General features: G+C 40.8%; 1 protein-coding gene across 4 annotated transcripts in view; it reads right to left on the reverse strand.

Annotated features, from left to right (window-relative positions):
• ebf2 (EBF transcription factor 2) overlaps positions 1–13,530 on the reverse strand; it is a 35,281-nt gene that overhangs the window by 1,562 nt on the left and 20,189 nt on the right. For all 4 annotated transcript variants that reach the window (XM_015973054.3, XM_015973053.3, XM_015973052.3 and 1 more), the window contains exons 7-12: positions 6,349–6,430; positions 4,812–4,953; positions 1,917–2,047; positions 1,600–1,726; positions 1,406–1,494; positions 1,252–1,317 (exon numbers count right to left, since the gene is read on the reverse strand). In XM_015973054.3, the coding sequence (XP_015828540.1) occupies positions 1,252–1,317; positions 1,406–1,494; positions 1,600–1,726; positions 1,917–2,047; positions 4,812–4,953; positions 6,349–6,430 (637 nt within the window). The remainder of the gene's footprint in view (positions 1–1,251; positions 1,318–1,405; positions 1,495–1,599; positions 1,727–1,916; positions 2,048–4,811; positions 4,954–6,348; positions 6,431–13,530) is intronic.

The following is a 13,530-nucleotide window of genomic DNA, read 5'->3' on the forward strand; positions in this document are numbered from 1 at the left end:
GGGCTGAGATTTTCTGTGTGGGTGAGATCTGGAGACTAGCTAGACCACTCCAGGACTTTGAAATGCTTCTTATGAAGCTACTCCTTCATTGGCTAGGCGGTTTGTTTGGGATCATTGTCATGCTGAAAGACCCAGACATGTTTCATCTTCGCTGCACTTGCTGATGGAAGGTTTTCACTCAAAATCTGACCATACTTGGCCCCTTTCATTCTTTCCTTTACATGGATCAGTGATCCTGGTCCCTTTGCAGAAAAACAGCCCCAAAGCATGATGTTTCCACTCCCATGCTTGATCTTGGGACGCAAGTCATTCGTTCTCTTCCAAACACGATGAGTAAAGTTTTTACCAAAAAGTTTATTTTGGTTTCGTCTGACATTCTCCCAATCCTCCTCTGGATCATCCAAATGCTCTCTACCAATCTTCAGACAGGCCTGCACGTGTACCAGCTTAAGCAGGGGGACACGTCTGGCACTGCAGGATCTGGGTCTCTGGCGGCGTTGTGTTACTGATGGTAGCCTTTGTAACGTTGGTCCCAGCTCTCTGCTAGTCATTCACTAGGTCTTTCTGTGTAGTTATGGGATTTTCCCTCACCATTCTTGTGATCATTTTGACCCCACAGGGTGAGGTCTTGCATGGAGCCCCTGATCGAGGGAAATTATCAGTGGTCTTGCATGTCTTCCACTCTCTAATAAATCACAGTTGACTTCTTCACACCAAGCTGCTTACCTGTTGCAGATTCAGTTTTCCCAGCCTGCTGCAGATCTACAGTTTTGTTTCTGGTGTCGTTTGACAGCTCCTTGGGCTGGGCCATAGTGGAGTTTGGAGTGTGACTGTTTGAGGTTGTGGACAGGTGTCATTTATACTAATAACAGGTTCTAACAGATGCCATTAATACAGGTAACAGGTGGAGGACAGAGCAACCTCTTAAAGAAGAAGTTACGGGCCTGTAAGAGCTGGAATATTACTTGTTTGTAGGAGACCAACTATTTATTTTCCACCACAATTCGCTAATAAATTCTTTAAAAATCAGACAATGTGATTCTGTGGATTAATTTTTTTCATATCGTCTCTCATAGCTGAGATTTACCTATGATGAAAATTACAGGCCTCTCATTTCCTTAAGTGGGAGAACTTGCACAATTGGAGTCTGAACACAGGTCTAACAATTTTCTTACTTGTTATTTTTTAATAAAATCTACACTTTTCATCTGTTTTTATATATATATTTGAGGTAAACTATTCCCAAATTACCTGATTGCTGTGTGGATTTCCATACAGAGCCTCTACAAGATCTGCTGCTCTTTTCAGGAGAATCTCCTGCAAAAAAGAAATGTATTTATTAACATTTTTGGAACATGGCATTCACAGTCCCTTGAAAAATGAACACAGGAAGTTCATTTATCACCTTGGCTAGTTTCTCTGGGTCACCTGGATGTCGGGGGATTACCTTCTGGAGACGCTGAAAACCGTAGTCTATAGTTGGCTCATTAAGAGCTAAAGAAAAAAGCATTTAGCATGTCAAACTCCAGCCACAATTCATCTTAAATACATCAGATTGCTGGTCAATTTAGACAGAAACACACAGATCAGTTTTAATACCTGTGTAGATGAAGCGTCCTGGCGCTCCCTTGCAGAACTGCTTCGATTTGTAAGACAGCGTGACCTCCACAACCCCGGGGATGTGTCGAGGAGGCGTCTGTACTCTGATAGCGTGTGGAGTGATCAGCTGAGGATGAAGCACAGAAACTGTGTCACAAATGAGCCTTTTAAATATTTAGTCTAACACAATCCTATGGAAAGATTAAACGGTTTAGACTGCCCATAAATCATCCAAATAATGAGACAAGCCATATGCTGTGTATTTCACTTCACAATATGTACCATCATTAGTGAGATGTTTTGTAGACAACTCTTACCTCACTCCAGACTAACATGCTTCCAAACACCACCTGCAGCCCGTCGAAGAAGTTCTCCCCGATGACTATGACCATGGCCCCTCCGGTGGTCCAGCCTTCACTGGGACTGATGGCTTTGATGCATGGGGTAGCTAATAAAGGGGAGCGAAGCCCAATTTAATCAAAACATCACCATTAACAGCTAAAAAAGAGAGAGCAGACATTGCTTTTTATATTAGTCTGATGAGAAATGTCGATTTTTCACTTTTGCTAGTGTTTTGTCAGAGATCAGATCAAATAAGTTCAAGTTAAAGATACATTTGAACTCATTTAATTCAAATTATGAAGATTACAATGAAAACTGTACTTCTAAATCAAATTTATATAAAAAGTTGTTTGGGGGGAAAACACCTGAAGCTAATTAATACTAAAATAAATACAATATAAAAAGAAATGTGGACAGACTGAAGAAAGCATTCAAAACGTTTGCTTATGTTCATAATAAAGCTGTGCAGAAACTTTAAGGTAACAAGTAACAGCTCTACATTATCACGTTTGAGTAAAATGCCAAGAAAAAAACGTGGAAAACAAACAAACTTGTTGTGTTTTATCTTTGAATAGCATCTAAGAACCAGAGTGGAGGAGGAAGGCCTCCATGGTCACTCTGGATCTAAAACTGTAAACTGTTTTTCACTTACAGGATATTTTATGTCTTCATCTGTAAAATTAGAGAAGTTTAAACACATTTTATTAATGCATTAAAGGGAAAAGATGAAGTTTTGGCTTGCTTTTAGCATCCCATAGAGTCCATTATTAATTCCCTGTTGTAAAACCAGAAATGAAGCCCATCTCCTTGCTGAGCATTCCTCCTTTTAACATCTTCATCTAACAGCTGAAATGTCTCCTCAGCCTTCATTATGTTCAACAGACGTGGTTCATCACTGAATGAAACAAATCAGCTGTGTTCATGATCTAAAACATGCATGGAAACATGCAGCAGACTCCAGCAGTAGAATATCAGCTCCACTTTATTAAAGAGCAAGTAACGCCTAAATTTACTTTGTTTGGTGATAACCTGTATAGATGAGAATCTAACGGTGCTGTACACATGTGTAACTTACTTTGAATTTAATATTTCAGCCCCAAACCATAATTATATCTCCATCTTCAGGTTAAAAACTCTGCTCCACATTTATGTAGAACCAGCAGTGGCTGATGGCTAAGCTGAAAAACGTGACGTTATCAGCAAAGTACTACGTGGCTCCACTGCACTGGTCTCCGGGTGAGGCAGCCGCACCTCCACCTGGTTCAGCCACTCACCAGCCGACATGACACGCTGGCGCTCTGAGCCGCTCGCCTCCTTGAAAAAAATGCCCTCCTCCCCTTTTTCATCTAATGATCGTGGTTAAAGAGCAAGTCACCCCCTACAAGAAATTTACTTCACTCCCTCTTCATGTTTGAAAAATGCAACAAGTGCTGCTGCCTTGCAGACCGAGAGGGCGGAGCCGCAAACAAATACACACACACACACAGGCTCACAACGACATTGTGACATCATAAGGACCAGTTTACATCACAGCATACCTCTTAGCCAATAGCGGTGGCAGATTTAAATTCAAATACAGTGCAGAGTTTTTACCTGATGACGGCACAACACTGCCAGTTTTAGGCAGAAAATTACAATTTTAACTAAAATGCACTAAAGTACAAAACTATTGACTACACGTGTCTGCAGCACGATTAGACACGCATTTATGTAGTTTATCAGCAAAAAAAGTTGATTTGGGGGTGACTTGCTCTTTAACAGGAAATCCTCCAGAGTGCTGCAGAATCTGAGTCTGCTTTTCTCCTGAGGGGTAAGTCTTGTGTGAGTGCGTGCTTGTGTGCACGCGCTCGTTAACAGCTAGTTTTTAGATTGAGAAACTCCGACAGCCCACGCGGGGGGGTTGAGGGGGGTGCGGTCTACCACTGCCTCAGTGCCGATCTCTCGGTCCGCCAGAAGACGCCTCTTTCAGAAGCGTTTTCCTAACAGGAAGTGTGGATGAAATACATCTCCACCCAGGCCTTGACCCTCACTTTAAGTCCAACAGGGACCGGACTGTCTGCACTCTGAAGTTGTAAGTGCGGTATTCTGGCAACAGAGGGTGGTGGGGGTCTGAGTGGCATTTCATCAACCCTGTAAACGGTAATTTTGCCACATACTGGCTCAAGAAAATGATTTAGATTTGGAAAAGTCGCAGTGGTCTCTAGTATTTAATTAATCCCTTTTGAGTTGTTCTCTGTGAGGAAAAAGATCTGGCGCTCCTGTTTCAGGAAGCAGAAGATGGCCACAACTCTTCCAGTGACTCTATTTGCTCTACAACGTTGATATTTTATCTTCACAAATAACTCAAGGCGATTTGGGGAGGTCTGTTGTGTGGTGGAGTTGTTAATGCTAATGGTTAGCTTCTACTAGCCGAGATGCGGTCTGCGATCTCCTGAACGCTAAATCAACAACAGCCTTCCCTGTCGTGAACCAAGATGGGTGGGTCCATGAATGATAATAATCAATTTCCCTCTGGGATTAATAAAGTATTTTTGAATTGAATTGAATTGAATTGAATTGAATTGAATGATCATTTTCAGTGTGACTTCATCTGACTGGCTTTTCTAATCCAAGCATTTCCTCGTCTATTTTCTATCTGTGGCTAATGCAGGAAATTGGTGTAGAAGACTATTTGACCGATCATTTTTCAAAAGGAGCAGGTAAAAAGTGTTTCTCAGTAAACCTGCTCATTGACCAGTGACTTCAAAGCGATATAAGGTGCAGAAAATAAGACACTTATGCTCCATAAATGATGTGAGAGATGTACAGAATATTGATTTAAATGTGTAAACATGTAAGTGTGGGGTTGTGTGAAAGCATAACTGTTTTACCATATTCCATAGTGTTCTCCACAGACTCTCCTGGCTCCAGTCTACGAGCTCTGCGTCCATGTTTGGAGTTGTTGTGGACAAACATGTTGTCTGACACGGCTAAGACGTGTCCGTCCACGCTCACCGTGCTGGACAAGACCACCTGAGCGAGTAGACGAAAGACGAAGACACATGATCACACAGGCTGCGAGTCCAAATCTCACATTACAACAGTAAAATCCCAGAGCAACAATTTGTTCCTGGGCTCAGGTGATAGTCATTTTTCTTAACAGATAATGTGACATCTGTGGGATTCCATAGAATGTCTGCATTCTGGGGATGACACTGCTTACTCACCCCTCCGCTCCTCCATCAGGTCTCCATATGGCCTCCACTCTGACTCTTGCCTAACTTTCTGATTCATACAGCGTGCAGAGAGCTCATCGTCCTCTCCTCCTAATCCCTCAATGACAACAAACATATGGGCCAAATCTCCCATTTTAGCTGGCTGTTAAAGTACCGGATGATATATAGCAACCATAATTTGATTTTCTGACTGCAGCATGTGTGTGTGTGTGTGTGTGTGTGTGTGTGTGTGTGTGTGTGTGTGTGTGTGTGTGTGTGTGTGTGTGTGTGTGTGTGTGTGTGTGTGTGTGTGTGTGTGTGTGTGTGTGTGTGTGTGTGAACTCACATCTGCCTATGGTGGATGACACTAAGGTAATTAACGGGAGTTTTGTTGTCAAATAAAGTGATTTTAAAAGTGATAAGAAGTCAATTTAAGGTATTTGGATGTTTTTTTAATTAAATAATTGCAACTTAAGTATTCAATAAGATGGCAAACACATGGTAAAAGTGTTACAGGTGAGGGAGCAAAGCTGAAGAGACACATATGTTCTATAGGTGGTGGAAAAGAAGGGGGACCCAAAGGAAAATAACTGTAAATTATCGATCAAGCAGCAAACTCCTGCCCAGCTCTGATCACCTTTTAACCCAGAGATGAGAGTCTTTGAGAGCCTGCGCTCGTAACTCCTCAGCATGTGTCACACCACAGGAGTTAAAGCAAACATGGTGGGAGACAGAGAAGGGACAGAGAGGGTTTGCTGGGCAAAAGGAGAATGCCAGATAGAGGCCGCTGGTGCTGAAAGACGGCAGAGGAAGTGAGCTCGGAGTGTCCCTTGTGACCACTTCCTGGGTCACGGAGCATGACCTTCTCCATCTGGAGCCAATCACTCAATTCTTGACAACTTCCTGAAACACCTCAACCTATTTCCTGCTCCCCAGCACCCCCACGACCGCGTCTCCCACATATCTAACTCTTTTTCGTTTGTCTTTCCATCGCTCTGGCTCCTTATTGATTTCTAACTTTCACCTTTAACTCCTTCCTCCAGCCACGTCTCCTGCTTCCAACAGAGCGTTGCCGTGAGAAAGTTTAACGCAACAATGAAACAAACGCAAAGAAAACTGTTAAATCGTATACTTTAGCGTGATAAATGATTATGAAAAAGGTGTTTTTATTACTTTGGCGTGTTTTATGTATTTTTGTTCAGTTTTTATGTACCTGAAATCGCCTCATGTCCCTCGGGTTTCCCGCTGTCTTCAGACAATTCTGGTTACATTTCAGGAAAAACTTCAAGAAAAACCTGCAAAAGGGAAGGAAAAAAATCACATTAAAGACTCCTTTATGTAACTGTTTGTGACACAAAAGCAGTAAAGGGAAATGTTATTTTGTACATGTGTGTGTGTGCATAACTGATCACAGCTCTGACATCAATCCCAGCTGCTTAGTTTAGCATTAAAGTCAATGTTATTACACTTTAAATCAAGTAAAGCGATGCTGAAGCACAGTCCAGTGAAAAGAGCTGCTGAGTTTCAAAGTAAAGCAGAGACAGTGATGTATGCAGCAGACTCGAGGGACTGTGGTATCCCACAATGCCACATTTGAACCCCCCACATGGGACTGGAGACAGAAACAAAGTGGAGACAACCACAGAGAAAATCAAAGGAGGCGGTGGCAAGGCGAACACGGGGAAAGAGGCACATGCAGGTGCTCGTGTGGACAGGAATTTTGTTTTCTAGCTGTCTCATTGAGTATGCAAGTTTGTGTCGGAGTGTGGAGCGGCAGGAGAGAGGGGTGCTGATAGCCTGTGCTGCACCGCAGAAAACCTGGGAGGAAGGTGGGATAAATAGGAAAGAGAGGGAGACTATGAAGAGACTCCAAATCCCAGGTGTGCTCGGTTCGGCAACACGGCCCGCTGCCATGGCAACACAGCTCTGCCGCAATCCCAAAGTCCCCGTGCTGAGAGGCGAAGACGGAGAAGGCAACAACGAGAGCACATTCCTTCACAGAAATACAGCAAAGAGGAGAAGAAGTACCAGAAAAAAAATTGAAAATCATGTGAGGAACAGGATGAAAGAGCCACTAAAACATCACCTGCATGATTTCATTAGAAACACAGTAATAATAAAGTGAACCCGGAGATGAGGACGAGCTTTGATTTAATTTCTTGTCGTCCTTCTGAAAAACGCTATTATTGTTGATGAGGCTCTCGAGTTCTCAGCATCAGGACCCTTTTAAAGTGCTTTTCACACTTGTTGAAGAACTTAATGACCTTTTAAATGTCACACAGTTAAACATCTTATGCAGGGGGTAAATATTGTTCCTTTAAGCTTAATATATTACCTTTACTTATGACCAATAAGATGTGATATTCTATATAAATATAGAATATCAACCTGCTACGTCTTTGGATGTTTAATTAGAAGATTCTAGGATTCTTTGCTTTTACCAGGGATCAGACACACTTCGTCTCAATTCAGACAGAGTCAGGTTTATAAAAGCAAGAAATTTAATTTCTAAACAAATTAAAACCAGACAAGTTAACCAACTGTGATGGATGAATCTAAGTGGATGGGATGTGACGTATGGTGATTTTAATGGTGTGTGTTTATCAGAACCTTGTACCTAGAACAGCTGAGTTCTGGGTGTGAAAAGGACTTGGTTTGCATTAAACTATGAAGTTGGTTCTTATCAAAACGGCATCAGACGCAATCTTGTGTGTCTACCTCACCCTTTCTTTGGAGACCCTCTTTGCGGATCCGGAGGTCAGGGAGGTCGGATGACCTCTGGGCACCGAGGTTCAGTAGATTAATCGCAGCACCGACGCTCCAGTCCAGAGATGTCGCCAGGCACACAGGTTGGAACTAGTTTGCATCTAGAGCAGCTGTTTCTGAATAGCTGAAGGAACCGTTTTGCTGTGTCAGCTGTAGGCAGCTTTTGGCTTGTCGAAAGCTTGCCAAGAGATGCGATGGGAGCAGATTTTCCCTCCGATGGCCAGTCAGAGTTAGCCGAACTAACAGGATGCTGAATCTCACAGAATGCTGGAATGACGAATGAATGAATGAATGAATGAATGAATGAATGAATGAATGAATGAATGAATGAATGAATGAATGAATGAATGAATCACTCCCCAGTGATTCTGTTTTAATATTCTCATATTATGATTTACTTGGCCGATTGGGACGTGCCATGTTAAGGGGTGGTAACAACCATCCTCAGAACATCACGCCTTCTGTCAGATACAGGATGCTCTGATTTGTGGGTAAGAAAATATTTATGTGTCATGACATTTAACTTAACTTTAATTTATCTCTAATGAACCTTGTGTCTGAGTGTAGATGATGATTACCTTGTCATATCAAACATTACTGATCATCACAAATAAATCTTTCAATGTAATAATAATATTCATTACCACAGTAATTTAAGCAGACTAATCAACCTTATTAATGTAAGCACAGATTAATCAAAACATTATTATTATTCATCAACCATTATTGTTCATTCAACAAAAGAATCCAGTTTTAAAGTTTCAAGCCAAGGAAAAGTCTGAAAACAAACTTTTATTTTCTTTCTTGACACTATATATATATATATGTATATATATATATATATATATATATATATATATATATATACACCGTAAATCCTCTAATACAGGCCCGGGCCTGTATTTGACTCAAGCTCATCAAGCTCCAGGCCTTTATTGGAAGGAGGGCCAGAAATAGAGGCAGGCCTCTATTTCTATTTGAGCAAAATGAACTAATGGTTCGCTGGAGTTTTTGACACCTCAAAAACTAATTTAACGCACGATCGTTCATGTCGGCTCATTTCTTTTAATGTTTTCTGTCTTTTATTTGGGCCTGATGCGTTTCGCTGCTGTGGAGCGGGGCGCATCACCTTGTCCTCTGACGCACCGATCACTGATGCAGCCGCCAAGCAGCGAGCACACCGCTGTTTTTGCGGTCAGTAGATCTTTTAGAACTGCAGTTCAAAGGTAACTCATAAGGTGAATATATATGAACCCAGGTAGCAGTTTTTCTTTAGGACTGAGAGGAGATGCAGGAAGATAATAAACAGGCAGGACAGAAAAATAGTCAAATAAAAACAAGTTTGTTTTTGTACCTGGTGGTTGCAACAAACAGACACCATTGAAGGTAATCAGAAGTGAGGAACAGAAAATGAAATAATTATTTTAATGTTTAGAGCAGCAGGAACTCCGAGAGGCTGCAGGCACATCAGTGAGTTTGCGGCCGCTGCGCAGGGGGAGGGGGGAGATGGCTGAAGCAGAAACTGCCGTTGTTAAAAAAAAATGTGTTTAACTTTGAAAATGCGGGCGCAATTTTAATTGTCAAAAACTCCAGCGAACCATTAGTTCATTTTACTCAAATAGAAATTGAGGCGTGCCTCTAATTCTGGCCCTCCTTCCAATAAAGGCCTGGAGCTTGCTGAGCTTGAGTCAAATACAGGCCCGGACCTGTATTAGAGGATTTACGGTGTATATATATATATATATATATATATATATATATATATATATAGTGTCAAGAAAGTAAATAAAAGTTTGTTTTCAGACTTTTCCTTGGCTTGAAACTTTAAAACTGGATTCTTTTGCTAGTTTTAAGAACTTTTGCTGATTATTTACTCAAAACAAGAAAACGTTTTCATATCTAAGAATATTTATCCTGCAGGGCTGTTTTGAAGATAAGAACTTTAAAAATAGATGAATTGTCTAAAAACAAGACTTGTTTACTTCCTTGAAAATCAGTTTTTGCTGTGTAAAAACTTTGACAATGAGGCTGAATTTTTTTCCAATTCAACATGAATCATTTTACCACTGAAAGAGCTTCAAGAATTAAAATGATTGTAAAACCCTTTTCTGATTTCAAAATAAAAGTATGCAGCTGTGTTGGAACTGGCCTGTGCTTATTAGAACAGGTCAGGGCAGTTTGATTTTTAGATGGAAGGATGAGAATATGCACTGATCAAAAATAGCCAATATAAATATATTATTAAGACTTTTTAATCCTTATTGACCTATCACTTAAACATGTTTGCATTACAGTTTCTTTTCAGTTGTGTTAAATTAGGCTTTTAACAAAAAGTTGCAAAAGAGTGAATGTGTACTGCAACATGTGAATTTTCAGAAACACTAGAATTTTTATTGATAACTAAAATTCATCCTGTTGGGAAATGTTTTAATTCTCAGATTTTTTTTCAATGAACTCCCAAAAAATTTTTATTCTTTTAATTTTATACTTCTTTACTTCACCACCACCACAGAAAAAAACACTATTGTACTTTTAACTATTACTGGAATTTTTAAGATGACAATGAATGCACAATTATGGATGTATCTATGAGTATTTATTTTTTATGTTTTTCTTTCTGCCTTAATAACTTTTAAGCAACAACTCAAACATTTTTAAAAAATTTTTAAAGAATACAACTATGATCCCTAATGACCTCATGGCTATATTTATTTGGTGTTCCTGGGTGTGAATGAGCAGATAAAGAAGATAAAATATGAGCTGGTTATCATAACGTGAAAAGTCTGACCTGCGTTTTCCTTTAACCTTCCAATATTCAGTCTGCATCTAAGTAAAGACTCGGAGTACATCTTCCATCATTGTCAATGTTCCAACTAAACAAACAATAACAGTGAGGAAAAAAATGCCACAGAAGGAGGCAACAATGTTGAGCTACACTGGGCTGGTCCCATCCCACCCACACTCTGCTCTTTGTGAATATAAGTCATCCTAATGGATAGCGGCTGTTTGAAGAGAAAATTCAGCTCAGAATCCCCCATTGAATGTTAATCTCTCCCTCATTCTCTCAGCTTTTACTTCTTTCATCACCCGCCTCATTCCAGCTTCCTCCCTTGTGAACAGCACCCGGCTTTACATACTTTTCGGTTCCAACTGTGCGTCCAGTATTATTTGGTTTGAGTTATGCGATCAGAGGACAAGCAATATTGTTGTTGGCAGAGGATGGTTGCTATTTATTGGTGAGAACTTGGACCTTCAACCTCAGAGATGCAGTAGACTTTGGTTTAGGAGCTCATCTGTATCTCTGCAACACTTTATGTTTTATTTCTTTCCTTGTTGATGTCTGACTTTAACACCTTGATGTTTGAAGTTTATTTCACGGCCTGATAGTGGACCATAATCCAAAGTGTCCTGTGTTTTTAAGGCTTCTTTTTAGACTTCGCATTCTGAAAAACGGTTCTTACGTCATGAGTCAGGAGAGGCCTCGTAGCTGAGTGTCAATCATAACAGCACACAGTAAGCAGAGTTTTGTTTGTGGCTCAGCTGCGGTTTGCTAACACCAGCTTCCCCACCAGCAGTCGTCAAACGTTTGACTGGCTGACACGACAAATTTTCACTGAAGTAATGTTTGAGGTTCCAAAAGCCACAATCCTAATCCTGAGTCTGTCCACATCCATCTCAGGCTCTCCTTCTGAGGGTGCTTGACCTTGTTTGTTGACTTCCTCTCATCCTTCCTTGTTTATATGACACCAGATGCTTCACACACATTCACACGGATGCATCCACACACTTTAATATGCTGACACACCCACCTTTTCACCTCCCAAAAACCCATTGAGTCAACTTTTCTCCACTGCACCCCCCACCCCCCCCCGTCCGGACGCACACAGCTGCAAATGCTGAAATTAAAGCGAGACATTGACGCATATATTAGCATGCATTAGCTGCTTCCCTCTGCCCACTTAACATGCAAATCTCCCAGCCCCGTCGCCTCGCACCTTCTGCCACACATTCATTTGCTGAATTATAATTAGACTAATCTTGCATAATTAATAAGAAGTTGAGGACCCTCTGTTTTTATCCCCTCCTCTATTGTGGTAGCAAAAGTTTAATATTGCTGTTGTTTGTTTTTTGTTTTGGTAAAGTAACACACACACACACAGCCCCCCATCCACGCAAAGAACTGGAGGTAATCCTCGTGTCATGGGGAAAGTGAAAAGAAAGGCTATTTTCAAAAGAACTCCTTTAGTGTAAGTGTGTTTGTGTGTAATCTGTTAATGCTACACATTTAAGTTTCATTGTGCAGGTGATTCTCTGTCATTAAAACACATCTGAATGAGTAATAGTGCATCTTATACTGATAGGAAGAGAAAAACCAACATTTCAGTGCTTGCTAAAGTATTTACCCACTGGCATATTACTTTTGTTTTTGATTTGTTATTACACTAAGCCCTTTAAACTTTCCCTTTTCTGAAGCTTGACTTAATTGCCATCAGCATTAACACTATTTGGAGATCTGTGTTCAGTTTCAGTAGCCACAGCCAGACCTGCAGAGATTTTAAAAAAAATCACTTTAAAGACCAAGTTCACTTGTTTTTTTCAATACTTTTGCAGTGGTCTCTTGCACAAATGAATGCCTTTTGAGTCGTTCTCTGTGGAAAAAAAGCTTTGGCGCTTCTATTCCAGAAACTAAAAGTTAGCCAGAGGTGTGGGGCACAGAAGATTGGAGTCTTATTTCCTGACATTTGGATATCTCACCTCTGATTGGTTAATAGCAACACAACTCTACCACTGACTCAATTTGCTTTGCACCATTGATGTTTTATCTCCACAAATAACACAAACCTGATAAAGTTATTGGCCTGACAGAGTTATGGAGTTGCTAATGCTACTACGATTAGCTTCTACTAGCCGAGACGTGCTGCTCTGCTGTTTCCTGGATGCTAAATCAACAAGAGCCTTCCGCCATTGCAAGCCAAGATGAGTGAGCCCATGAATGCCCGTTTTCAGTGATGCAGATCTGAGAGGCTTTTCTAATCCGAGCGTTTACCCATCTATTCGCTATCAGTGGCAAAAAGTGGTAGAAGACTATTTTCACATTTGGCCTGCATGCTAAACTCAGAGTGACCGATCATATTTCAAAAACAAGTAAAATAGGGTTTCTCAGTGAGCTTGGTCTTAAATGGAACCTGTTTAACAACACAAAGTGCACTAAAAGATTTCAAAAGCAACACATCATGCCTCGTTAAAAAAAACAACAGCAAAGAATCAAATCTAAAGTGCTCTAGTCCTCACATGGCTCAGGTTGATGTCAGAGGTCATGATTTAACAATGAGAAAGAGACTGGGGGAGCAAAAACGGCTTCCTTGGGAGATCTCCAAAACCGCACCTCACCACAAAAGCCTGTCTTAATGATGGCCTACACTTTTGTTAAATACTCTGTGTGAATGTGGAACTTTTGGACGATATGTGTCATGTCAAAAATGGAGTAAAACTAACTCTGTATTTCAGAAAAACATCATGCCAACAGTCAAACATGGTGGTGGAAGTGTGATAGTTTGGGGTTGCTTTGCTGCTTCAGGACTCAGACAGATTGATGCAAATGATGGAATCCTAAATTTGTCTAGGCAAC

This window comes from Nothobranchius furzeri, chromosome 17, assembly GCF_043380555.1.
Source record: "Nothobranchius furzeri strain GRZ-AD chromosome 17, NfurGRZ-RIMD1, whole genome shotgun sequence".
NCBI classification, from domain to species: Eukaryota; Metazoa; Chordata; class Actinopteri; order Cyprinodontiformes; family Nothobranchiidae; genus Nothobranchius; species Nothobranchius furzeri.